This window comes from Macaca fascicularis, chromosome 8 (genome assembly GCF_037993035.2).
Source record: "Macaca fascicularis isolate 582-1 chromosome 8, T2T-MFA8v1.1".
In the NCBI taxonomy this organism is placed as follows: domain Eukaryota; kingdom Metazoa; phylum Chordata; class Mammalia; order Primates; family Cercopithecidae; genus Macaca; species Macaca fascicularis.
This window is the reverse complement of record NC_088382.1, coordinates 30,632,610-30,659,278: the sequence shown is the minus strand read 5'-3', so window position 1 is coordinate 30,659,278 and position 26,669 is coordinate 30,632,610. Positions and strand designations below refer to the sequence as shown.

The 26,669-nt window shown below is 50.6% G+C and overlaps 2 protein-coding genes across 44 annotated transcripts in view; one reads left to right on the top strand and one right to left on the bottom strand.

Moving 5' to 3' along the window:
• The first annotated feature begins 1,633 nt into the window (after positions 1-1,633).
• CHRNA2 (cholinergic receptor nicotinic alpha 2 subunit) lies at positions 1,634-21,732 on the top strand. 37 transcript variants are annotated; one of them, XM_074000555.1, is made up of 9 exons: positions 1,634-1,883; positions 5,652-5,711; positions 6,000-6,117; positions 9,945-10,132; positions 11,141-11,361; positions 11,762-11,806; positions 13,799-13,908; positions 17,249-18,127; positions 19,771-21,732. In XM_074000555.1, exons 8-9 carry the CDS (start codon positions 17,258-17,260, stop codon positions 19,894-19,896), a joined length of 996 nt encoding a protein of 331 aa, XP_073856656.1. In that variant the 5' UTR covers positions 1,634-1,883; positions 5,652-5,711; positions 6,000-6,117; positions 9,945-10,132; positions 11,141-11,361; positions 11,762-11,806; positions 13,799-13,908; positions 17,249-17,257; the 3' UTR covers positions 19,897-21,732. The 37 variants fall into 37 exon arrangements, with proteins under 37 accessions (XP_073856656.1, XP_073856645.1, XP_073856636.1 ...); XM_074000544.1 differs by having other exon boundaries at positions 17,118-18,127; XM_074000535.1 differs by having other exon boundaries at positions 17,113-18,127.
• A 374-nt stretch (positions 21,733-22,106) lies between these two features.
• Positions 22,107-26,669, bottom strand: part of PTK2B (protein tyrosine kinase 2 beta) — a 135,159-nt gene continuing 130,596 nt past the window's right edge. For 5 of the 7 annotated variants that reach the window (XM_005562900.4, XM_005562903.4, XM_065519002.2 and 2 more), the window contains 2 exons: positions 23,022-23,201; positions 22,107-22,583 (listed from right to left, as the gene is read on the bottom strand). In XM_005562900.4, the coding sequence (XP_005562957.1) occupies positions 22,521-22,583; positions 23,022-23,201 (243 nt within the window). In that variant the 3' untranslated portion in view covers positions 22,107-22,520. Of the gene's footprint in view, positions 22,584-22,695; positions 23,202-26,669 lie in introns of those variants that run through there. The other 2 variants (XM_005562902.5, XM_005562904.5) reach the window with 1 other exon arrangement.

Sequence of the window (26,669 nt, the reverse complement as noted above, 5' to 3'; positions counted from 1 at the left end):
GTGTACACACAATGCATGTGTGTGTTTGTGTTTATTTGTGCTAATTGACTCCTCATAGTGAACCTATGAGGCGGGAGCCATTGTTCACATCTTCTTTTTACATCTGAGGAAACTGAGGCATAGGAGGCTGAAGAGGCCTGTCCAGGATTATGCAGCTGTTTAAGAGCAGAGCTAGAAATTCAATCTCAGGCCGGGCGCGGTGGCTCAAGCCTGTAATCCCAGCACTTTGGGAGGCCGAGACGGGTGGATCACGAGGTCAGGAGATCGAGACCATCCTGGTGAACACAGTGAAACCCCGTCTCTACTAAAACTACAAAAAACTAGCCGGGCGAGGTGGCGGGCGCCTGTAGTCCCAGCTACTCGGGAGGCTGAGGCAGGAGAATGGCGTGAACCCGGGAGGCGGAGCTTGCAGTGAGCTGAGATCCAGCCACTGCACTCCAGCCTGGGCGACAGAGCGAGACTCCGTCTCAAAAAAAAAAAAAAAAAAAAAAAAAAAAAAAAAAGAAATTCAATCTCAGCAGTTCGTGGCCGGGGCAGGTCCAGGGCCTTTGCTTTTAACAAAATAAGGGAGAAGAGCTAGCAAGTAACTTGAGGGAAAAGCCGAAACCAAATAGCGTTTTTAGGATTGGGGATAAGCTTAGTTAGGTGCTGAAGGGAATGAACAAGTGGGGAGGAGAGGGAGGGTCTGAGAAAACCCGAGCTGTTAATAGATGGGGTGATGTCAAGATCACAGCGGGCCAGGATTCGCCATGCACGGGAGGAGACGGGAGTCCCGATCTGATGCTGGAGAAAAGGAGACTTCTCCGGAAAATCAAAGGCAAGGTCACCTGCAAGGAGGCTGAGGGGGTGAGAGGGAAGCAGCCACACTGGGTGGCCACGCGAGTGACTGGTGGTCCTCTAGGGTGGTGGGGGGAGGGGTCTCACAGGGGAGGAGGGCAAGGAGAGAACCGTGGGCTGACTGGCCAGCAGCTCTGTCCTTACTCCAATTTTTCCGATGCTATTTACTGACTTAGCAGGTAAATACTTTCCAAGGTTCTTCAAGTTCTTTACAGCTGGGCTTGTTCCAAGGCTGGAATTTGTGAAGTGGATTCCTCATTTCAAAACTCTACTGCTATATTGACAGACAGACCCAGGACCCAGGACCCAGAACCTGTGTTTGCATTCAGGGGCCCCAGGCAGTGATCCTGACTCAATAACATATTGAACCCACATTTCCCTCCAGTTACCCTCATATTTCTCTCTTTTAAAGGGAAAGTCTGTGAGAGAATTGTTTCTACTTTTTATCACTTAGCCTTCTTGGCCCATTCGCCCCTGAACTCATTGAAATCATACTTTTGTCTTTACTCCTTGCTGAAAGTCGTCTTGCCAACATCCCCCAAAAAACTCTACATGGCTAAATCCACAGGACAATGGAAGTCCTCGTGGCACCTGATCTATCAGCAGTCTTTGGCCCAGCTGCTCCTCTCTCTTCCTTAGCAGGCTGTCTCTAGGGGTCCAGAGAGCAGGGAAGGGAGCGTCGTGGTGACTGGACAGAGGGAGGGCAGAGCTGCCACTGTCCCCACCAGACACAGGCTGGAAAGTCACAGGCTCCTCCTCCTTCCCCTCCAGAGAGGCTGTGTGTGTGTGTGTGTGTGTATGTGTGTGTGTGTGTGTGACAGAGAGAGCGGCGTGAGCCTGTGTGCTTGTGTGCTGAGTGCTGAGCCCTCATCCCCTCCTGGGGCCAGGCTTGCGTTTCACCTGCTGAATCGCTTGTGCTGGGCTGCCTGGGCTGTCAGTGGTGCCCGCATGAAGCTGCTCTGGCTGCCAGAGCTGGACAGCCCCAGGAAAACCCACCTCTCTGCAGAGCTTGCCCAGCCGTCCCTGGGAAGCCAGCTGCCTCTCACGTAAGTCCTCCGCTCGACGGGGTGTCTCTAAACCCTCACTCTTCAGCCTCTGTTTGACCATGAAATGAAGTGACAGAGCTCTATTCTGTACCTGCCACTCTATTTCTGGGGTGACTTTGTCAGCTACCCAGAATGTCCAAGCCAGGCTGGTTCTCTGCATCCTTTGAATGACCTGTCTTCTTCTGTAACCACAGGTAAGAAAGGTGCCCAAGGCTTATGTTGCGGGTGGCATGCATGTGGAGAGATTGTGGATGTGGGGTCAAAGAAATACTAGCAGTTTCTGGGTACTCAGGAGAAATACTAGCAGTTTCTGGGTAGCAGTTTCTGGGTACTTATGTCGGAATGCTGAATGTCACCTGCTCCTAGAAATATTTTAGTCTCCTGGTTGTCCCTGCTGAGGCTGTCCACAGCCAGGTGACGATGAACACCTCCTGGCTAGGATGGCTAGCCCAGTCTCAGGAATAGTGGCTTTATTATACTGTATCTGCTCCTATGTCTTTATTACTGCTGTCTGTTCTTTTGTTCATTTATTTATTCATTCAGTAAATTGTCTATGTGCTTTAAAAGGGCTAAAAGACACCAATGCTATTTACTCACTTAGAAGGCAAATACCTTCCAAGGTTCTTCAAGTTCTTTACAGCTGGGCTTGTTCCAAGGCTGGCGTTTGTGAAGTGGATTCCTCCATCAGCTGGTGTGGTAGTTCAGATGACCTTCCAGATCCCACCCAACCTTGAGATGTTAAACTTCTGTGATTGAGCAAAGCAGATATAAAAGCTAGAAATATACCCTCTAGCCCCTAAGCACCTCTAGTGAATTTATTGGGAAGAAGAAACAGTACCAGTTTCTCTAATGGAGGGGCTTCTTTGGGAGTGTAGTGTTGCCAGTTGTGAAAAAGCTGAGACCCGTATGCTTGGGGAGGTTCTGGACGGTAGAAAGGAACCAGATGGGATGGAAGCAGCCTTTCGGGAGAAGGAAGTATTAGTAAAAAGAGGAGAATGTGGGCTGGTGGGTGGGAAGTTGAAAGCAGCAGTAGTAGAACCATGGGCAGGGAAGTGAGCTCAAATCACCTTGACTTCCATAGAACCAGGATTCAAGCAGGCTAGAGATGCTGCAGTGAGTGTGGGGGTGGGGTGGGGGTGGCTGGCACTGGTGTACATGAGCAGCGACACAAGCCCAATGGGGACACTGATGTCCGAGCACTTTACATATGCAATCTCTTTTACATAGGCTTCTCTGTACACCCCATTCACCTAGACCCACTTTACAACCAGGGACCTCATTCCATTCTCTCCTCTTCCCCAAATCTGCCAATCCAGCCACTTAGAGGGTCAAAGTGTGCAGCTCTTTTTCTTTTGACATCTTCCTAACCAGAGGTGGAAGTTCCCTCTAATTACTGTCAATCACCTGGAACAATTCCTCCTTTGGTTTCCAGTGATAAGTTAAATGAAATGATATAGTGGGTTCATCACAGGGGGTGCAGATTTGAGGCATCTTGCTGGGAATACATCCTCTAGAGTCACCGCATCTTATTTGCACATTCTTCTGGGGGGTCCAGGGTGGCTCTCCTTGGATCTCTACATGATGCAATTTTAGTATGCCTGGATTCCTATCCTCACTAATGGAGAAAAAAAATCTCCTTTTTAAAAAATGCACTTGGTTAAAAGGTGAAACACATGATAGCTTTGGAATTTGCAACGATATTGATTGGCTGGATAAGAAAGTGAATCTGCACTAGAGGAACCTCCTAGAATCTGGGATCCAGGTGGACCTAGCTTTGGGGTGAGGTGCCTGTTCCCTCTCCTCACTTGTCCTCAACAGACCTCAGTCCTGATGGCGGCTTAACAATGACAGACACAGTGCTAGGGTCTACAGAACACAGGTGAGTACTGGCTGAGTTGCTTACATGAAATTGCCCCCCTAGTTAACACCACATTATAATTTATCACATTCTAGTTTCGAAGCTAAAGATCTTAGCTTGAATCTCAGCTTCATCACTTTTTATCTATGTGGCTTTGGTCAACTTCTCTGAATATCAGTTTTTTTCTTTTTAACTTACATGAAAGAGATAATAATATCTCTTCCCCACACCCTCCTAGGGGTCATGTGAGGCCCAAATAGGTCAAAGCTGCAAAAGTACTTTGTAAATCTGAAAAAAACATAAATGCATGGTGTTCTTAGGAAGACCTTTTAGGAATTAACATCAGGGGGGATTCTGAAATCCTCATTCCCTGCACCAAATCAGCCCTGTGTTCTAATATCTAGCAAAAACTTTATGCCTGTATGAAAGTAGACATAAGCCATGGAATTTCACAACTCTTCTTTATTTTAACTAGCAAATGAAACTTCTAGATGGCACTGAGTCACATGTAAATGGGCATGAGATCTTTGAGGATCTTAAATCCTCCAGGGTAGAAAGGATGAAAGAGATAAGAGACAAGGAACCAGAATGGCAGCTTTGTGATTATCAGGTGTTTGAATGATTGTGGAGAGCAGAGAAAAAACCTCACCTCCTCTGCAGTCTCCCCTGGGTATTAACGAAATTTAATCTCTGATGACAACATTAGGGTCTCTAAACTCAAGTCAACCCAACTCAAGCATCTCTCAGACGCTGATGCAGATTCAGACTCCGGGAAGAGCTTCCCAATGTGGAGAGTTGTAAAAAGCCTGGAAAGGATGCCTTGGGGAACTTGGGACCTCCCTGGATGGCTTTGGAAGCAATGGGGCTAAATGAATAAAATCATGCCCCACATTAGGGGTGGATGAGTGGATGAGACTCTAGCATTTTCCTTCCTTTTGGTTCTTCTCTATTCAAGTTCACTCAGTTCCCTGTCCCTGGTGCCTGGCACACTGTTGGCCCTGATGAAGAATGAGGCAGTACATTCTCTTACAGTCCAAGCATGAAACAACAACAACATCACAAAATGAATGAGGTAGTGGAAAGATAAACAAAGAAAAGAGTCAACAATCACACTATGAGTGCAAATGTTTGACGCCGTGCTGCTCCCCAAATTAAGTGACAAGCCTTGGTCTCCTTCTTCAGGCTCTCGGAGCCCTCCTCCTGCCCTGGGTACCTTTTGCAGGTGGCTCTGAATACGTGGAACCCACAAAGTGGGCTGGGGCTTTGCTTGGGGCTGGAGGGAAGAGGTGAATAAGATACAGTGGTCACCCTTAAGGAGCGACCTCACGACAGGAAGTTCCACTTTTCTCTGAAAGCCCCCATTTGACCTTTGAGATCAATGTGGCAATCCCACTTCCCGGGCCTCAGCCCTAAGGTGATTCCAGATGAACACAGCTGACTTTTAAAAAAATTATTATTGTGGTAAAATATGCATAACATAATTTACCAGTGTAACCATTATTAAGTGTATATACTTCATCGTGTTAAGAACATTCACATTGTTGTGCAGACATCACCACTGCCCATCTGCAGATTTTTTCGTCATCCCAAACTGAAATTCTGCACCCATTGAACAACAGCCCCTCACTCCCCTCGCCCTAGCTCCTGGCACCCCCCCCCATGCTACTTTCTGTCTCTATGAATTTGACTATTCTAGGAACCTCCTATAAACGGAATCACAATGTCTTTGTCTTTTTGTAACTGGCTTATTTTACTTAGCATAATGTCCTCAAGGTTCATCCGTGTTGTAGCATGGATCAGAATTTCTGTCCTTTTTGAGGATAAATAATATTCCATTGTATGGATAGACCACATTTGTTTAACCATTCATCTGTCGCTGGATACCGGAGTTGCTTCCACTTTTTACACAGCTGATTGATGAACTGCACTGCATTCCGACGGAAGAGTGGAGTCAAATCTACAGAGTTTGGGTGAGCTCCTGCTGCTGTGAGATGAGGGGAGGGTGCGTAAAACACACCACAGGTATTGCTGTCCACTTGAAAATTATTCTGATATTAAGTAACCGATACATGCTGATAGTGGGAAATTTGGAAAATGCAGAAAACTGTCAAAAAGAATAATATTCGCCTCTAATTCCTGTGCCCAGAGATAACACAGGTGATCTATTTATATGTAGAAAAGAGATTAAAAGAGAAAAGAGCAAGATGGTAATGCTAGCCCTCTCTGGTAATCAGGTAGCTGTGCTGTTTCCTTTGCAGTGGTCTGCTTGGGGGAAGTCCCTTGGGGACAAGCCCCTGCGCCTTCGAGGGCCAGAGATCCCAGACCCTGCCACTGCGGTTCACCCGAGCCACAGAAGCTGCTGATGCCCAGGCTGGGGTGGGTGCTGTACAAGCATTCTGCATAATTTGCAGGGCGATGTGAGTTTACACATTATATAAAGCTGCACTCCTGAATGAGAGCTCTTGTGGGGCTGTGTATATCAGGCCTATCTGTGGAGAAGCTTCCCACTGCCAGGACTCCCTGCTTCTTCCCCACGGAGGCACCGTTCTGGGAGAGCTTTGGGAGGCTCTCTCGGGCAGCTTATTCCATATGCTGGGAACCACCAGCCTTTTCCACTTGCCAGCTGGGGATTTTCAGAGCCAGGTAGGAACCAGGAACCTCTAAGACTGAGACAAAGTGAGGAATCCCAGGGCAGGGTGGGGTGTAGGGTGGCACGGAAGATAAGGGCAGCGGGTGGACAGGGGCAATATTCTCCCAAGGGAACAGAAGAAAAATGTAATCCTCTATTTCCAACAAGTCTTTGAATTGAAACCTTCTGGGGAAATTGATGCAGGAGGGCCCTTTTCCCCCCAAACACTCTGGTGTCTGTGCTATAGTCAGTATATGACAGCAATTCCAACACATGAAATCCTTCCCACATTCCTCTTCTCCTACTTGACACAAACTGTCATTGTGCGATGCCACTGGATCATGGGCCCTGACAACCACAAGAGCAACCTGTTCCCTGATCAGCCCTCTGCAGTTCCCCAGGGACTTTCATGTACACAAATGACCCCGTTTGCTCCCGTCACTCCTCCCACAGGGCAGAAAGTGTTCGATCTTTATCTTAAGACAAAATCCCAGGGGGATTGAGTGACCTTTCACAGATCACCACCAGCCAGTGGTGGGGCCAGGACTCGAAGCCACGTTTGCCAGCACCAGCCCTGCTCTCATCTCCTGCCAGGAGGGTAGGATGGGTTGGTGCAACAGGCCCTGGAAGAGATGGAGGATTAGTGACGCCAGAAACACTGTTGAGAGGCTGGGTCAGGGTGGGTGGGAGGATGAGAATGACCAGATAAAAGTGGTTTCACAACTCCATGAATAATAATTCTGATTCTCTCATACCTGGTGGTTTACTTTGATTTTTACTTTCTTTTTGAGATGGGATTTTGCTCTGTTGCCCAGGCTGGAGTGCAGTGGCATGATCATAGCTCATTGCAGCCTTGATTTTTCCCAGGCTCACGCGACCCTCCCTTCTTAGCCTCCCCAGTAGCTGAGATCATAGACACACGCCACTATGCCCAGCTAATTTTTAATTTTTTTTGCAGAGACGGGGGATCTCACTATGTTGCCCAGGCTGGTTTTGAACTGCTGAGCTCAAACACTCCTTCTGTCTTGCTCCAAAAGAGCTGGAATTACAGGCATGAGCTACTGTGCCCAGTCCTTGGTTTATATTTTTAAAGCCACTTTTACCCTTATTCTTTTTTTAAAGTTGTGATTCAGTACACATAACATAAAATTGATCATTATTGGCATTCAGTACAACTGGAACAGTGTGCAGCCATCAGCACTATCTAGTTCCAGAACATTCTCACCCTCCCAAAGGAAATCCTGCACTCACTAGTTGTACCAAGAGCCATTGTTATCTCCCTAGACCGCACACACGATGTGTCCCTGAACACAAGGCCTCGCTCTTCTCCCCATGGGGGGCTGTTTCAAAAAATGCTAATTTGAATGTGTAAGCTTGTAAGGCAATAATGTTATTTTAGTGATATATATATATGATTTAAATCACACACTATATAAAATAATATTTTAAAATACTGCTTTTCCCGACTTTCCCAATTATGAAACATTCATTTCACATGAAACATTATGTTTACCCCGATCTTTGACATCCGTGTCCTTCTGGTCACTAGAACCCTTTGTGTATCGATTCTTCATGTTTGGCAAATATCATTGTCACCACAGTCAAGAGAGGTAGCTGCTGCTGCTTTTTTTTTTTTTTTGAGATGGAGTATTGCTCTGTCACCCAGGCTGGAGTGCAGTGGCACGGTCTCGGTTCACTGCAAGCTCCGCTCCCGGGTTCATGCCGTTTTCCTGCCTCAGCCTGCCAAGTAGCTGGGACTACAGGCGCCCGCCATTACGCCCGGCTATTTTTTTGTATTTTTAGTAGAGACAGGGTTTCACCATGTTAACCAGGATGGTCTCGATCTCCTGACCTCGTGATCCACCCGCCTCGGCCTCCCAAAGTGCTGCGATTACGGGCGTGAGCCACTGCGCGCCGGCCTAGCTGCTGCTTCTTAATCCACGAGGTGTTTGTTTATTTTTTAATAAGTTTTTTTGAGATATAATTAAAATACCATAAAATTCACCCATTTAAAGTGTGCAATTTGGTGAATTTTAGTATATTCACACATCTGTGCAATACCACACCATCTAGTTCCAGAGCTCTCTTATCCCCTCTAAGGGAAACCCAGTGATCATTAAGCAGTCACTTCCCATCCCTCCCTCCTGCCACCCCACAACCACTAATCTACGTCTGTCTCTATAGATTTGCCTGTTCTACATATTCCATATCAATGGGATCATACATTGTGTAGGAAAAACCACAAACTGTTTTTCTCTGCTCTCACTCCACAACAATCAACATGGAAAACTTCTGTGACTTCTCCCCACCCACAAGCAAGCAGTCAGTTCTGCAGCAGAGATCAGCTGGGTGCCTTCTAATTCAATTCAGACACCATCCACCTGGAGACAGCTCAGATCCCACACGTCGAGGGCTCAGTTCCCAACACTGCCCCCCAATGTCAATGCCGATCACAAGTCCTGGGTTGTTTTACCTGTGCTTCCAACCCACTGGCTATAAATTGGGGTTCCCATGACCCCCTCCTTGGGTTCGACTAACTTGCTAGAATGGCTCACAGAACTCAGGGAAACACTGGTTTACTAGCTTATAAGAGATAGTGTAAGATACAGGTGACAAGATGCATACAGCAAGGTTTGGCAAGGGGCACAGAGCTTCCATACCCTCCCTGGGCTCATCACCCCTCAGGAACCTCCAATGTTCTGCTACTTAGAAACTCTTTAAAACCTGTTCTTTCAGGTTTCTATGGAGGCTTCATCATGCAGCATGATTGATTAATCCAGTGGTCATTGGCGATCAGCTTAACCTTTAGCTCCTCTCCTGTCCCTGGAGGTTTGAGGGGCGGGGCTGAAAGTCCTAACCCTATAAAGCCTGCCTTTGTCTTCCTGTGACCAGCCCCATCTTGCAGCTGCCTAGGGGCTGCCAGCCACCGGTCATGCAAAAAGACATCATTTTGCAGATTCCAAGTATCTTAGGAGTTGTATTCCAGGAAATAGGATTGAAGACCAAATACATATTTTACATATCATCTTCAGTACGTGGCTTTTTACCACTGGCTTCTGGTACTTTGCAGAATGCTTTCTAGGTTCCTCCATGGTGTAGCAAGTGTCAGCACCTCAGTCCTTTTTATGGTGGAATCATGTTCCGTTGTAAGGACTTACTGCCTTTTGTCCATCCATTCATCAGCTAATGGACATTTGTTTGGACAAAAGGCTGTTTCCGCCCTTTGGATCTTGTGAATAGTACCCTGATTCTTTTATTGATCACTCTTTGCAGTATGATTATCCCATTTTACAGATGACCACTGAGGCAAAGCAATGGGGACCTCGGTCCCATCCTGTGCCCTCCTTTGTCCAGCAGGTCAGGGCTGGTCTTAGGGCAGAGTTGCTGGCTGACTGGAGAAAGAGGAAGAGGCTGATTCCTCAATAAGCCAGGGAGAGCCCAGGAGTGCTTAACTGCTGAGAAGCCTGCTGAGGGCCTTTTGCTCACATTTCATGCCTGTGTAGAACGTGAGAAACAGAAATATGCCTGTGTCAAGGATACACGACCCTAAGAGCCCTTTCTTGGGCTTGCTCAGGTTTGGTGGTGAGAGGAAGCCTCACAGAATACAGCAGCAGCTCTGCTGGAGACATGGTCTGAGGTGCAACCCACAGTGAAGCCCTGACCTGACCTCCTGATGCTCAGGGGAAGCCATGGGCCCCTCCCGTCCTGCGTTCCTGTCCTTCACAAAGCTCAGTCTGTGGTGGCTCCTTCTGACCCCAGCAGGTGAGTGCTTGTCACCTGTCATTGTAAGACTTCATCTCACGCCTGTTGGCTCACAAACTGTAGGAAGGAGTCTGCAGGTGGACTCGTTGCAACCGTCAAAGCTGCAGGGGACTTCAGAGGCCATCAGCCGGGTGGCTGGTTCCACTGGGAGAGGTGGAGGGGCGGTCACAGCTCTGACGTTAGCATCTGTGTCACCTTAAATGTCCCCAAGCTTCAATGTCCTCAGCTGCAAAATGCAAATAGTATTGTGTACCTCCCAGGCCTATTGTGAGGATTAAACGAAAGTTTGTGACCAGAATCCGGGATACAGGAGGCACTCGGGATGCAGCGCTTTCTGTCCCAGATGGTGCTGACACGTTTTTCTGGGATTTGGAGCTGTAGTTCTCGACTTGCTTGGACAGCAGAGCCCTGAAGGGGTGAAGCCGTTTGCTGAACACAGTGAAAACTGACACGAGTGATGTCATAGAAACATTTTGAAAAGCTTTGTTTATCTGATAGGAAGTGGCACATGCCCACGGTTTAAGAAAAAATTGGGGAGGATCCCAAAGCGGTCTATTTCCCTGTTAGCATTAATGGTTCATCCAACAAGCGGGTGGGAACGGGAGACCGCTGACCCTGGCCAGGCTCACTGCAATGCCGGAGCCCTTCTCCCTGCAGCCCCCGACTTAGACCAGGCATCTCTTTCACTTCCCTGTCCCCGCAGGGGCTCCTCCATATGGGGCTGAATCTTGTCTGTAGATTCATGTTTCCCTACTTCCCTGCCTCTGCCCCTTCCCCTCGACCCCTGCAGCACTAGTTCCCACTCCTTTCTTCTCCAACATCACAAAGCAGTTGACCTTTCCTGAGCTCCCACGACCCCACAGCCTATCATGCTGTGCTCAGCTCTGATAGACATTATCATCTGCCATCTTCAACGGTGTTTTGAGATAGGTTCTGGGTAAGTATCCCCATTTTACAGATGAGCAAACTGAGGCTCAATGAGGCTGAGTGGCTCTGATTTGATAGCAGGTGGAGAGGAAGCCAAGCGCCCACCTCCCAGGGCTCCTGGAGACCCCCTCTCCTCTCCCAGTCCCACGGCGTTGCCGCAGGGAGGATCCCATACCCAGGCTGAGGACCGGCTCTTCAAACACCTCTTCCGGGGCTACAACCGCTGGGCGCGCCCGGTGCCCAACACTTCAGACGTGGTGATTGTGCGCTTCGGACTGTCCATCGCTCAGCTCATCGACGTGGTGCGCCTGTCCTCCCACCCCTGGCCCCGGGGAAGGAGATCCCAGACCACCCACCACTTCCCGCCACCCCCAACCGCTTCCCGCGCCCCCCCCTTCCTCTACCCCGGCCCAGCCCTCACGCACAGCAGTGACCTGGGGTGGGGGCGGGGACGGCTCTTCCCGGGGCTGCTACACCCTTCCCTCTCCCAGCTCTGGAGCTCCCTCCTAGGAGGACATTGATTGGCAGCAGTGCCTGTGCGATCCTGGAGAATCTGAGTCAGGGTGGGGTTTCAGAGCGGATGGTTGGGCGGGATGGGCTTGGGGTGTCCTATCAGAGGGTCTGAAACAGCCCATCCCACTCCACCCTGTCTTCTGGGACTGGGCCAACCCCTCTAATTGCTCCTGTCTGTCTCTGGGTCAGGATGAGAAGAACCAAATGATGACCACCAACGTCTGGCTAAAACAGGTGAGGGCCCCTTCTCCAGTCCAGGCAGGAGCCTACTGGGAATCCATGGACCCCAGACCCCACCTAGGACTTCTTCGCTAGTGAAAGACCAAGGAACAGCAAGACCCTGAACTTAGTTTACCAAGCAGATGCCACATGGGATGTTCCCAAAGCTGACTTTTTCCACAGGGCCTGTGTTCTTGGTGGCTAGACTTGAGTCTAGTGCCTGAGAAGGTCGCCTCAGGCACTAGAAAGCCAAGTGGTGCTTTCCTGGGAGCAGGCATCCATTCATCCCTGCTACTTCGGAATCCTCCCCAAAGCCCCAGGAGAGGTTCATTCTGCCCATTTTGCAGCTCAGGAGAGCAGGAAGCAGAGAGCAGCTGGGCTGGAAAAGGGGGCCCAGCTGTGCCTGACTCCGAGCCCCAGGCTCCTACGAGAGAACGCTGAGTGCTTAATATCTATGCTGCCACCCAAATACCCCCAAACTTACAGGCTCACAGCAGCTCCTAGGTCACTATGTCTTATGGCTTTATGGCCAGGAGTTTGGGTGGTTTCTTCTGCTTCGCATGGTGACCACTAGGGTTACTTGGTGGTATTTGAGTGAGGGTTCATCTGGTCTGGAGGGTCTAAGACAGCTTAATTCACACATATGTCCCTTAGCAGGGATGTCCAGAAGGCTCTGGAAGGTGCTGGAAGGCTGGACTCAGATGGGCCCCTCGTCCCCTTCATGCACCCTCAGGGTCTCTCCAGCAGGGGAGTCAGACTTCTTGCCTAGTGTTTCAGGGATTCCAGAGTGAGGGTCCCAAGAGACAGGGAGTAAAAGAAACTGGGCCAGCATTGATCTTGTTGTATACTACTGGTCAAGACAGTCATAGAACCCAGTTAGACTCAGGAAAGGACGCACAGATCCCGCTTAGGTCGGAGTCTTCCCTCCCTCTGATGCCATAATCCAGGAGCTATTAGGGGTCACTTGGCTCATCTTTACGGATGTGACAGCTGAGGGCCAGAGGGAAGCAGAAACTTGGAAGCTACCCAGTCATGTGGTGTGTGTGTGTGTGTGTGCAGGGAGGCAGGACTAGAACTTGGTTTGACCCAATTGTCCCCATGGGCTGGTCACCTGGGCTTCAGGGTTGAGGTGGCAGGGCAAGGAAGGAGTACTGGAGTATGAGTCAGGCCAGTCAGCAATGCCTCTGATTAGCTTGTGATACTGGGTGAGCTACATAACCTCTCAGAGCCTCAGTTTCCTCATCTGCAAAATGAGGATAATGCAGTCTACTACCACATGCCTGGGAGGATTAATGTACCCCAATTTGGTGTGGGTGCCTCAAAATGTTGGTTGAAAACTTGACAGATGGACTACAGAGAGAATACGAACCTGATGGAGGCAGGGGGACTAACTTGGACCTGCCTTGGTGGAGGCCTTGGTGGAGGCAGGGCTCTGATCCCATCTCTGGTGGAACTCCTGTAGGGCACTTGGGAGTGCAGTTTGCAGGTCCCAGGGTAACTCCCCTGCCTCACTATATGCCTCTGGCAGATTGATTTTCCTGTCTCTGGTCCTCAGTTTGCTCATCTGCTAAATGGGGGAGATGCTTTCACCTGCTCTGCATTCCCTGCTTAGCTGTCCCGTGGAGGCTTTTCCTAGATGGAGAGTAGAAAACAAACCATAAACTGTGATGTACTAAAAATGAGAAACTTCACTAGAGATGAGTGAGGTGGCCCACCAAGGTCATCCAGCCAGGGATTGGCAGAACAAGGACTAGAGGCAGGACAAGGGTGAACTTCATGTGCCCAGGACCTTGACTACTAAAGTCCAGGCAAAGCGAGAAGGTTGGTTACTTGCTCAGAGCCCGTTCCCAGCACCGCAGCTCCCTCCACTATTCTGGGCTGGGTGGGGAGCCCTGGCTGCTCCAAGGGGGCTGCTTGGCCCAATTCTGGGCATCCCTGGGGTGTGCTAGCTTTGCCCTAGGCTGCTCCCTGAAAGCGAGGTTGACACAACTTCCTCCCCACGCACAGGAGTGGAGCGACTACAAACTGCGCTGGAACCCCGCCGATTTCGGCAATATCACATCTCTCCGGGTCCCTTCTGAGATGATCTGGATCCCTGACATTGTCCTCTACAACAAGTAGGAAGCCATTGGGGTCCTGGGGGGATGAGGGGAGGCCAACTGGCAGGGGCCGGGTCCATGGCCTTGGGAGGGGCACCCCTGGTGTCAGCTTCCTCGCCTCCTTCTCGACTGCTTTGCTGAGCATGTCTCCCCCACCTCTCTCTTTATTCTTTCATTTCTTTTCTTTTGTTCTCACTCTACACCAAAATGAATGGCAGATGAGCACCTGTTAGGTATCGATGCCTGGCACTGTGCTAGAGGAACAGAGATTTGTCAATACGGAGTATTCTTTGAGAAATGTGGTGCAGGCTCTAAAAACAATGCCTTGGGGTTGAAGTTGTGAGGGGTGGCAGTGTTGGTCAGACAGGCAGGCAGCATCGGCCAACACCTTCAAAGGCCATGCACTTCCTTGGCGTGCAGTTTCCTTTTTCCCAATCACGTTATTTTGTAGTTGTCTTCAAGACTAAAAAGGAGTAATCTTTGACTGCAATGTCAAGAAGTTAATTGAAGGCAGAGGAGTCTAAAGAGAGCCCCAGTGGACAAAAGAAAAATCAACAAAAAATATTTTGATGGAATAAATAGACATCTATAATTTCATTTCTGTATTTGGTATCAGGCAATTCTTCCCTTAGAAGTTAAGAAGTTAAAATGAAAAGATGTTTGGTGTTACGTTCATCTAAAAATGTTTTCTAAGGTGGGGCTATAGAGCATGGCTTCTTTGAGTTATAAATAGGTATGAAAAAGGGTTCTATGGTCAAGTAATTTTGGATAACATTGCATGTAACACCCACCCCCATCCCCACCCAAGTCTTTTGGAAAATGGCAGAGCACAATAGCGTTTTAAAAATGTTATTAGAAGTCCTGCAGCAAAGACATCCACCCAGCCCAGCATTTCCCAATTCATTTGATCCTACTTTGGAAATGCTATTTTTAAAGAAAGAAATAAAAGGAAAAATGACCCATTTCTGGATTGTTTGTCTTCAGACGGGTCAGATGGTTTTTTTACACTGTCCAGTTCTGGTCAGAACTAAGCCCTTTCACCTAAGTCACTTTGGTGAACACGTGTTCATCCTGAGTTCTCACACTGGCAGCTCTCACATCTCAGGTGCCTAGTGTTTGCAGCTGCTGCGGGACTCACGAACTCCCCACCCTGTCATATCTCTGTGCCCCATAGCTGGCACCCAGGATCCTCTGGTTTCTGTTTCCTTTAGGGGTGGCAGAGGTCAGGAGCAAAGTCCTACATCAACTATGACTTTGAGTTTGAGGATTACCCAATAAGACTTCAGCTAGTGTTACTTGATTAATTACAAGAAATTTTTTTTTGGGGGTACAAAATTCCAAGCCAAAGTCCTGCTGACATTTAGAAAAGGCTCCCCTCCACCCAGATACCCCACTCAAGGTTAACAGGAAGGCGTCAAAGAGTTTGCCAGGTTCCTTCCCCCAAATGAGCACATGTTGCCATCTAGTGGTCATTGTGTGTGACACAATGCTTTAAAACAATTTTGTTTTTGCCTGGGCGCGGTGGCTCACCCAGTACTAATCCCAGTACTTTCGAGGCCGAGGCGGGCGGATTACGAGGTCAAGAGACTGAGACCATCCTGGCTAACATGGTGAAACCCTGCCTCTACTAAAAATACAAAAATTAGCCGGGCATGGTGGTGTGTACCTGTAGTCCCAGCTACTCGGGAGGCTGAGGCAGGAGAATCGCTTGAACCCGAGAGATGGAGGTTGCCGTGAGCCGAGATCACACCCCTGCACTCCAGCCTGATGACAGAGTGAGACTCCGCCTCAAAAAAGAATTTTTTTTTTTAACTTTTGTCTCAAGGTATTTGTTACTCTCTTACAAAGTTCCTATTTCCAGCCTGCCTATATCTCTACCATGGAACTACTCCATGGGGGAATAAGGCCCCCTGTTCCCAAGGACTCCTCTGATTTCTTGGATTTTAGAATTGGCTGTGGGAATTAGAGGGGGAGGGAGGATGGTTAAAGACTAGAGCAGGAGTCCACTGAGCCACCTCCTGGTGGAATCAGGGGCTGAGGCTTCCAGGAAGTGCTGCCTGACTGGTCACCACTATTCCAGTGTCCCCAGACTCCTTGTGGGCCCTTGAATGCCTAGTCCCACAATACCCCTGATTCACACTCTCTGTCCCTGTGCGAGCCTCTACCGGAAAGCTCTCTGCCCATGTCTCAGCCAAATGCTACCATCAGTCAAGGCCTTTTCCAAATGGCAGGGTTCTCGATGACCCTGCTCACCTCCCAGATTTCCCCCAAAGGGCCCGAGGAGCACCCAGACTGCCCTCCTAGTGTTGCCAGCTGCCTCCCTGATGTTGCAGTGGTTCCTGGAGACGTCTCATCTCCTCATGGCTCCTTAAGGGCAGGGACCTTTCTCATATTCCTCTTCTGCACAGCTCTGGTACCGGCCCTAGTGGATGAGGGGCTCAAAAACGCATGTTAAATGGATACATTCAAGGGAGTATCTTCACCCCCAAAGATGTTAGGTCTCTTCTGAGCAAGGATGATCCCAGGTGGAAAGGGATCGCCCTCCTGAGGGGCTGACTCATCATCTGCTAGACTCATAGATATCACTCTAAAATATTAAATGTTCAGCGCACAGGAGGACAGCTTTGACCCACTGCAATATCATCTCTGCCCAGCCAATCAGCAGCAAGCACCTGGCCACACCCCCCTTCCCCAAAACTGCCTTTGAAAAACCCCTAACCTGCGAAGTTTGGAAGAGATGCTTTGAACGCTATCTCCATCTCCCCTGTGGTGTGGCTGGCCTTGTGTCTATTCAACTCTTTCCTTACTGCAAATGAAATAAAATATTAAATGACTAAAAATAGGCAATCAAATGGCATATACCCCATGATCACAAATATATATGATTGTCATATATTAATAATGTATATATAATCGTTTTACATTTTATATACACATATTTATCATCAAAATGTTATTAGTGGTTGTTTTTAGAATTCTTGGTACTTCACTCTATTCCTCACAATTCCTCCTTTTGTATTTAAGAAGGTAGTAATTGACAAGACAGCTCAGTGGCTATAAATGTGTGTGCCGGGGGAGACTTACACACTTGTATAAATAAACCCCACCAGGGTGGCCGGGTCTGACTTGGTTCTTGGGTTTCCCCTGCTGCCAGCTCTCTGAGTAGCTGGGCTCAGGCAGGTGGGTGTGCAGGGGTCTCCCCAGCTCCTTTCCTCTCCCCAGTGCAGATGGGGAGTTTGCAGTGACCCACATGACCAAGGCCCACCTCTTCTCCACGGGCACTGTGCACTGGGTGCCCCCGGCCATCTACAAGAGCTCCTGCAGCATCGACGTCACCTTCTTCCCCTTCGACCAGCAGAACTGCAAGATGAAGTTCGGCTCCTGGACTTATGACAAGGCCAAGATCGACCTGGAGCAGATGGAGCAGACGGTGGACCTGAAGGACTACTGGGAGAGCGGTGAGTGGGCCATTGTCAATGCCACGGGCACCTACAACAGCAAGAAGTACGATTGCTGTGCCGAGATCTACCCTGATGTCACCTACGCCTTTGTCATCCGGCGGCTGCCACTCTTCTACACCATCAATCTCATCATCCCCTGTCTGCTCATCTCCTGCCTCACCGTGCTGGTCTTCTACCTGCCCTCCGACTGCGGCGAGAAGATCACGCTGTGCATCTCGGTGCTGCTGTCGCTCACCGTCTTCCTGCTGCTCATCACCGAGATCATCCCGTCCACCTCGCTGGTCATCCCGCTCATCGGCGAGTACCTGCTGTTCACCATGATCTTCGTCACGCTGTCCATCGTCATCACTGTCTTCGTGCTCAATGTGCACCACCGCTCCCCCAGCACCCACACCATGCCCCGCTGGGTGCGGGGGGCCCTTCTGGGCTGTGTGCCCCGGTGGCTTCTGATGAACCGGCCCCTGCCATCCTTGGAGCTCTGCCACCCCCCAGGCCTGAAACTCAGCCCCTCTTATCACTGGCTGGAGACCAACGTGGATGCCGAGGAGAGGGAGGTGGTGGTGGAGGAGGAGGACAGATGGGCGTGTGCAGGTCACGTGGCCTCCTCTGTGGGCACCCTCTGCAGCCACGGCCACCTGCACTCCGGAGCCTCAGGTCCCAAGGCTGAGGCTGTGCTGCAGGAGGGTGAGCTGCTGCTGTCACCCCGCATGCAGAAGGCACTGGAAGGCGTACACTACATTGCCGACCACCTGCGGTCTGAGGATGCCGACTCTTCGGTGCGTTGGGGTTGGGAGAGGGGCCAGCCTAGGTGACCCCATCTACTTAGCGGGGAACCACCTTACCACAGAGTGTGAGCTTGGGCAGCCCAGGCCCCTCCCGTGAGGACCCACTTCCCTCAGTCATGGTCCTTAGAAGTATGGAATAACGCGGTGGCTCAAGCCTGTAATCCCAGCACTTTGGGAGGCCGAGGCGGGCGGATCACAAGGTCAGGAGATCGAGACCACGGTGAAACCCCGTCTCTACTAAAAATACAAAAAATTAGCCGGGCGCGGTGGCGGGCGCCTGTAGTCCTAGCTACTCAGGAGGCTGAGGCAGGACAATGGCATGAACCCAGGAGGCGGAGCTTGCAGTGAGCCGAGATCGCGCCACTGCACTCCAGCCTGGGCAACAGCGTGAGACTCCGTCTCAAAAAAAAAAAAAAAAAAAAAAAAAAGTATGGAATAAACAGTGAGAGAGCACATGTAGCTGGCCCCTCTGAGGACATTTATTGGCAGGTGGCAGTTTACACACCATGGGGTCAGGCATGAGCAGCTCAGCCTAATAGGGAGCCTGAGAGCCAGAGAGGGAGGACCCCAGATGCTGAACCCCATGCCTCCCTCAGGCCGCCAGCTCCCACCATTGCCTTGGAGGTGGCGGGAAGCAGGGGGAGCATTTCAGGAGAGACCTAGAAAGTCAGCTGCTGCAGCGTCAGCCTTTGTCTTTTGTCTTGGATGGTCTCTTCCTCTGCTTTCTTGTTTATGGACTCTTGAGGATCTTGCAAACTTCACTCTTCAACCACAAACCCTGCAGATTCTTGGTTGTGCCAGGTGGACTCCACTCCCCCGCCCCTGCCATGGCATTGGCCACACCCTAACCCCTGCCCCAGCCCCTGTCTGCCATTGTTACATGAGCAGGCCACTACTGTAGCACAGGCCTCCTCCTGATGGAGACAGGCACAGGGAACAGGGTTCCTGGGGAGGAAGGAGGGTGGAGGGAGGGAGGGAGGGAGGACAGGCTGAACCAGATGAGTTTGAGTTGGGTCAGGGCCACTACTCTACCACTACTCTTATCAGCCTAGGGAACGATGAAAGGCTGGGAGGTTATTATGAGTGGCCTTGGTGAATAGATAAGGAAATTAATCATGATGTCATCCAGGAGCAGTGAAGAATCCAGGCTCCATTGTCTGGGCTGTGAGCCCAAGTTCTACAAAGCCCCTGCTCCACCCCCAGCCTGCCAGGGGTCCCAGCCACCTTCGCCTGTTTCCCTCTCCCCAGCTCCAGCAAGTGGGTGAGGAGGCAACCTGTGGGCAGCAAAGTCCGGTGTTGCATTGAAGTCACTGCAGACTCCCTAGAAGGGCCCATGCCCCTGGGTGGTCCTGCCGCTTCCTTGCGTCCCTCTAGCCTCCTTTACCTATAGTCTGGGAGCAAAACATGGACATGTGGAGGGGCTGGGATGGGAGGGGAATCATCAGGGGAGCCTTGAAACTGCCCGTCCCTCCCCTCCACCCACCCTGCTCCGTGCGCTGACCTTTGCTCCCCAAGGTCTCTGTGGGGCAGTTACTGCTGCCCCCAGTGGCCATCTGTGCAGGGGCTGTGCATGGGGGGAACCCATCCCCTTTCCTGGGCCTGGCCCCCGTCACTGTGTGCTGTCTTCCCCACAGGTGAAGGAGGACTGGAAGTACGTCGCCATGGTCATTGACAGGATCTTCCTCTGGCTGTTTATCATCGTCTGCTTCCTGGGGACCATCGGCCTCTTTCTACCTCCATTCTTAGCTGGAATGATCTGACTGCACCTCCCTCAAGTTGGCTCCCAGGGCACCCCCGCTGGCCATCTTTTGACCATCTCTGCTGCAGCTGCTTCTAGTGTCCTCTTTGGGGTGAGCAGGTGTCTCTCTGCGGAGTCTGGACACTGACCCAGGCATTGCAGGCTTCCATCCAGCTTAACATTATTGTACCAGGGCTGAGAGCCTACTGGGTGCAGACTCCTGTTTTGGATACTGAGGAGCTAGGGAAGCTCTGCAGAAGGTCACAATAGTGTGGTGACCAAGTGGGGCAGAGTAAGATTCTCCTGGAGGAGCAGTGCAGACCCTAAGTGACAGAAGGGTCAACCAGGGGGACAGTGGGGCCAGGGTGACAAGGAAGGGAATGCAGACCTCAAAGGAGGGGCCATGGGGGCAAAGGGGAGGGTTCCTTGGGGGTGGAAGGGCTCTGAACAATGTTTAGACTTGGGAATGAGCCCGAAGTGCCAGGGAGAACAGCCAGGTGAGGTAGGAGGTTGGAGAGCCAGGTGGGGTCTCTCTCAGCCAGGCTGGGGATGAAGTTCGGAGTCTGTCCGAGTTGCAGGGTGCTGAGCTGTACGATCCAGCAGGGGAGTAATAAGGGCTCTTCCGGAAGGGGAGGAAGCGGGAGGCAGGGCCTGCACCTGAGGTGGATGTGCAGGGCAGATCTTCCCTACCGGGGAGGGACGGATTGTTGGATACAGGTGGCTGGGCTATTCCATCCATCTGGAAGCACATTTGAGCCTCCAGGCTTCTCCTTGACGTCATTCCTCTCCCTTCCTTGCTGCAAAATGGCTCTGCACCAGCCGGCCCCCAGGAGGTCTGGCAGAGCTGAGCCATGGCCTGCAGGGCCTCCATATGTCTGTACACGCGCAGCGGGCAAACGTGAAAGCCCATCCTGAGCTGCTCCTGACCCAACTCAAACTCATCTCGTTCGGCCTGTCCTCCCTCCCTCCCTCCGCCCTCCTTCCTCCCCAGGAACCCTGTTCCCTGTGCCTGGCTCCATCAGCATGAGGCCTCACTTGGGAGTTGAAGATCTTTGCCTTTAGTTCCTTTGATTCTGAACTTCTCAAGGGCAGGACCTCTGCCTGTTATTTTTCCCATCCCCAGCACCTAGCACAGCACCGGGTGAGTGGGTCAGCACTTAAGGCGTTTGTTCTGAGTGGCTGAGGGGAGCAAGCTGGATTGTTTGGGCCCCAGGACTGCTATGTAGATGGCAAAGCTGTGATCCCATCCCTTATCAGCCTGGCCCGTCTCTCCCAGAGCCCCAGGGTGTGTTGACCTGCTCTGAACCCCTCAGAGCCGCCTGTGTGTGCACTTTGGAAGGCACCACCCCAAAGCCTGAGGCTGCACCCGGGATCCCAGGCCTAGCTGCTGCTCCTGGGATCGGGCAGCAAACCTCTCCCCAGCTCTGTCCAGACCAGAGGGTGGGACCTTGGCAGCTAACAGATGTGGGCACTGGCTTCTTGGGACAGTGTGGAGGCTCCAGGCAGGAAGCCGACCAGGGCGAGCTTCCAGTTTCCTTTTGGTCCTAGGGGTCCCCTCCTTCCAAACCCCGAATATCTCTCCCTGACACTCCCAGCCTGCCTGTGACACCCTGGCCCACGCCCTGCCATGCCTCATTCCTCTCCCACTATCCCCTGCTCATGGCCCATCTGGTTTCTGTCTCCTGTCTACTCCTATGCATGCAGCCCCCAGCCTCCCCTCTCCTCCCGCTTGCTCTCCGGAGGCCTCAGGCTCCCAGACCCACTCTCCTGAGACAGTGAGGTTCACTCCTGTTGTCCACATCTCCCATCCGTCTTGCATGTGAATAAAGAGATTAAATAAAGCTGCACCTACTGCTTACTCAACTGTGTGGCCCCCTTCCTGCCAGCCACACTTCAACATCGCCAGTGTCACCCAAGCCCCTCTGGAACCTGGGTGGTTTGGGGGCCCACTGAGAGAGAAATGACATGGCATTCCTCATGTGGCCATGGAGGGGACTGCTCTGGGTCCCTCCTGGAAAGTCGCCCCCCACGGCCCCTGCAAGGGCAAAGAGGCCAGCACACACCCCTGACCCACTGCCGGGCATCGCCGTTTGTCCCTCCTTGGCCGATGCCCAGCGCTGGACGGCCCTTGATCTCCGTCCAACATGAACACAATCGGTTTCTTCCAAGGCTTGGCTCACAGTCCCCATTCTCCCACAAAGGGCGGGTCAAACAAACAAAACAAACCGCAAAGCAAATGGGACAATTTTAATTCAACCACAAGTCAAATAGAAAGACGTTAAAATAATGTTTATGCAAACACGTGAGAAAATGGGGTGCAGATGAGAATGGGGGTCGGGGGGAGAAAAAGGAGGAGCAAGAAAAGAGGGAAAAGAAGAAAGGGAAAGTAAAGGAAGAGAGAGAAAGAGGGGCAGGAAGAGAGTGGATTTGGTCCAAGGTCCTATCTTGGCCGCATCTCTCTGCTTCTTCCCTCTGATGCTTGGTTTGCTGACAACACAGTGTCCTGTGCCTGGACTTCCATTAGGTTGTTCCTGGACTATGCCCCAGGTCCTCCCTCAGGAGGGCACAGGCTGTCAGTCCAGACCAAACTCACATTAAATAAATTCCAATATACACTGTACAAGAATGCCAGGCCCATCCCTCATCTCACTGGCTGCTTGACCCCCAAAACAAAGCTTCTCCCCAGCTTCTCTGTGCATCAGGGGACATCTGAGGGCCGAAGAGGAAGGAAAAGGAATAGCTTGGTTCCCAAATCGGCCTGCCATGTCCATATATAAAGCTAGGGGCACCGCGTGACACTCCCCCACCCCCAGGAGCCCCCTGCACGGACCAGGCTGGCGTAGGGAGGAGTGGCCAGGCAGCAGCAGTGCCCCCTCCGAGCCATCTTTGTCACCCTCACCCTGTGTCCATAGCCCAGAGTCCCCTCTGTCCAGCTGCAGCCTGAGCAGTACAGCCTGGGGTAGGGGTGGGGAGAGGGGGTCGTGCAAAGTAGCAAGGGAAGGTGACTCCCCTCGGCCTTCCCCCTGGAAGACCCACATGACCAACAGCAAGGCAGGGGAGGTACATGGCAGGCAGGGGCGGAAGATGCAGGCAGGTGGCCCCCACCCTCCGTCACTCTGCAGGCGGGTGGGCCAGATTGGCCAGAACCTTGGCCTGGTCCACAGCGTCGAGCAAGTTCTTGGCGTCCACGGCCAGGGTGTGTGAAGCCGTCAGCATCTGCCTCTTGCACTCCTCACTCAGGGAGGTCACGGCGTTCTGCTGGGCCAGCCGCATCTTGTTGATGAGCTCTGCCAGGTCTTTGTTGAGCAGTTTCTGGGTACCCTCGATCTGTAGGAAGATCACACAGGACAGGTTGAGGGGCCACAAAGTCTATGCCTGGAGGATAGGGAAGCCACAGAGGTGTCCACCTGCGTGCTGGCCAAGGCAATCAGAAGTTCCCTGGAAGCAAATCAGACTTAGGAGTGGGCTGAATGCAACACCTGGTGCAGGGTGGAGTCAGGTCTACAAGGACTAACATCTCAGACCCCAGCCGACCCTGTGTAGGCCCAGCCTGACCATCCCTTCATGGAAACATCCTCTCATGCTTTCTAAAATGCGAATCTGATCTTTTTTTTGAGACTGAGTTTTGCTCCTGTCGCCCAGGCTGGAGTGCAGTGGTGCAATTTCAACTCACTGCAACGTCCGCCTCCTGGGTTCAAACAATTCTTCTGCCTCAGTCTCCTGAGTAGCTGGGATTACAGGCACTTGCCATTATGCCTGGCTAATTTTTGTATTTTTAGTAGAGATGGGGTTTCACCATGTTGACCAGGCTGGTCTCAAACTCCTGACCTCAGCTGATCCTCCCACCTCGGCCTCCCATAGTGCTGAGATTATAGGCGTGAGGCACTGCTCAGCCATCCACTGAAGCCTTGAACCTCTCAAAATCATCCATGAGGGTTGGAATCAACTTCTTCCAAATGGTTAATGATATTTTGACCTCTTCCCATGAATCACAAATGTTCCTAATATTATCTAGAATGGTAAATCCTTTCCAAAATATTTTCAATGAACTTTAGTCAGATCCATAAGAGAAACCACTATCTATGGCAGCCATGGCCTTAGAAATGTATTTCTTAAATAATAGAAGTTGAAAGTAGAAATTACTCCTTGATCCATGGGCTGCAGAATGGATGCAGTGAAAACATTAATCTTCTTCTATATCTCCATCTGAGCTCTTGAGTAGAGGCATTGTCAATGAGTAGTAATACTTGAAGATAATCTCTTTTTTTTTTTCTGAGCATTAATCCTCAACAGTGGGCTTATGATATTCAGTAAAACATGCTGTAAACAGATGTGTGGTCATCGAGGGTTCATTGTTCCATTTATAGAGCATAAGAAAAGTAGATTTAGGTTAATTCTTAAGGGCCCTAAGGTTTTCAGAATGGCCAATGAGCGCTGGCTTCAATCGGCATTAGCCCCTAACAAGAGAGTCAGCCTGTCCTTTGAAGCTTTGAAGCCAGGCATTGACTTCTCTTCTAGCTATGAAAGTCCTAGATGGCATCTGCTTCCAATAGAAAGTCGTTCATCTACACTGAAAAATCTGTGGTTTAGTGGAGCCATCTTCATCAATGATCTTAGCTAGATCTTCTGGAGAACTTGCTGCGGCTTCTCCATCAGCACTGGCTGCCTCACCTTGCACTTTTATATTACAGAGGTGGTTTATTTCCTTAAACCTCATGAACCAACCTCTGCTAGCTTCCAACTTTTCTTCTGCAACTCCCTGAACCTCTCTCAGCCTTCATAGAATTGAAGGCCTTGCTCTGGATTAGGCTTTGGGAAAAGGGGATGGTGTGGCTGGCTTGATCTTCTATCCAGACCACTCCAACTTTCTCCATATCAGCAATAAGGTTGTTTCACTTTCTTATCATTCATGTGTTCATCGGAGTAGCTAACTTTTCCTTTGCATTCACAACATGGCTAACTGGGACAAGAGGCCTGTTTTTTGGCCTATCTTGGTTTTCAACATGCCTTCCTCATGCAGCTTAATCATTTCTAGTTTTTGATTTAAAGTGAGAGGTGGGCGACTCTTCCTTTTACTAGAACATGCAGAGACCACTGTAGGGTTATTAACTCGCCTAATTTCAATATTGTTGTGTCCCAGGGAAAAGGGAGGCCCAAGGAGAGGATAGGGGAATGTATGGTCGGAGGAGCAGTCAGAACACACACAACATTTATTGATATGTCTTCTGTGGGCACAGTTTATGATGGCCCCTCAAAATGATTACAATACTAACATCGCTGATCACCGATCACCAGTCACCAACCATAACAGTTATAATCATACTGAAAACGTTTGAAATATTGTGACAATTACCAAAATGTGAAGAGACACAAAGTGAGCATGTGCTGTTGGAAAAATGGCACCAATATGCTTGCTCATTGTACGGTTGCCACAGATGTTCAATTTGTGAAAAATGAGATATCTGGGAAGTGCAACGAAAGCAAAGTGCAATAAAATGAGGTGTGCCTGTTTGTAGCTGGTGCCCAAGAGGTATTTACAAATGAAGTAGATGAATGAATGAATGGGTTGGCATCCCAAGGGTAAGGAGCTCTTAACTGAGATAAGACAGCCCCACAGCCCCACCTAGGGCTCCTGCATGGGTTGTCACTGCCCCTGAGAGAGAGGCCAGGAATTGGCCCAAACTCTCCTGCCTTCTCCTGCCTTGGGAAGCCACTGACAGTAGGGACAGTGGCGGGATGTGGTAGTCATCTGTGCCGCAGGGCTGGCCGCTGGGAAGCAGGGGATCAAAGGGCTCCAGGCGGACAACCAACAAACGTCCCATGGCACTGTATTGTGTCAAAGCCATAGCTTTGACAACTAATTACCAGAAATTTAGTGGCGCAAAACAACACAGATTTATTGTCTTATAGTTCTGAAGGGCAGAAGTCTGAAGTGGGTCCAACTGGGCTAAAGTCAAAGTGGCCACAGGGCTGGTTCTCCCTGGAGGCTCCAGAGGAGAACCTGTTCCTTGCCTTCTCCAGCTCCAAGAGGCTGCAGCCTTCCTTGGCCTGCGACCTCCTTCATCCATCACATCTGTCACTCTGACCGTGTGTCTCTTGTCACACACTGCCTCCCTCTTGTTTTATTCATTTATCGTTTTGAGATAGGGTGTCGCTGCTGCCCAGGCTGGAGTGCAGTGGTGTGACCATGGCTCACTGCAGCCTCCACCTCCTAGGCTCAGTCTATCCTCCCACCTCAGCCTTCTGAGCAGCTGGGACTACAGGCACAGGCCACCACATCCAGCTAATTTTTGTATGGTTTTGCCATGATGACCAGGCTGGTCTCAAACTCCTGAGCTCAAGCAATTCACTTGCCTTGGCTTCCCAAAGGGTTGGCATTCTAGATGTGAGTTGCCACACCCAGCCAGTGTTGTCACAGAGATCCCGGTAAGATCAGGACCCCTGACCCCGGGATCTCTGTGACAACACTGGGCCCAGTCTGATAACTGAGCACAATCTCCTAATCTCAAGGTTCTTAACTTTATCACATTTGCAAAGTCTCTTTTGCCATGGAAGGGGGCATGTTTCCAGGTGCCAGGGCTTAGGATGTGGACATCTTTGGGGGCCTTTACTCTCCCTACCGCAGGTACCATCTCGTGGAGCACCAAGACTCTTGTTTTGATTTTCAGTGATTGTTTCTCATTTAAATAAAGAAAATCAGATTAAATAATTAAAGAAACCTTAAGTGCTATTTCTATGATTCATCCATGTTAATCTTAACACAGACGGCAAGGCAACCAGACAAATGATAATAGG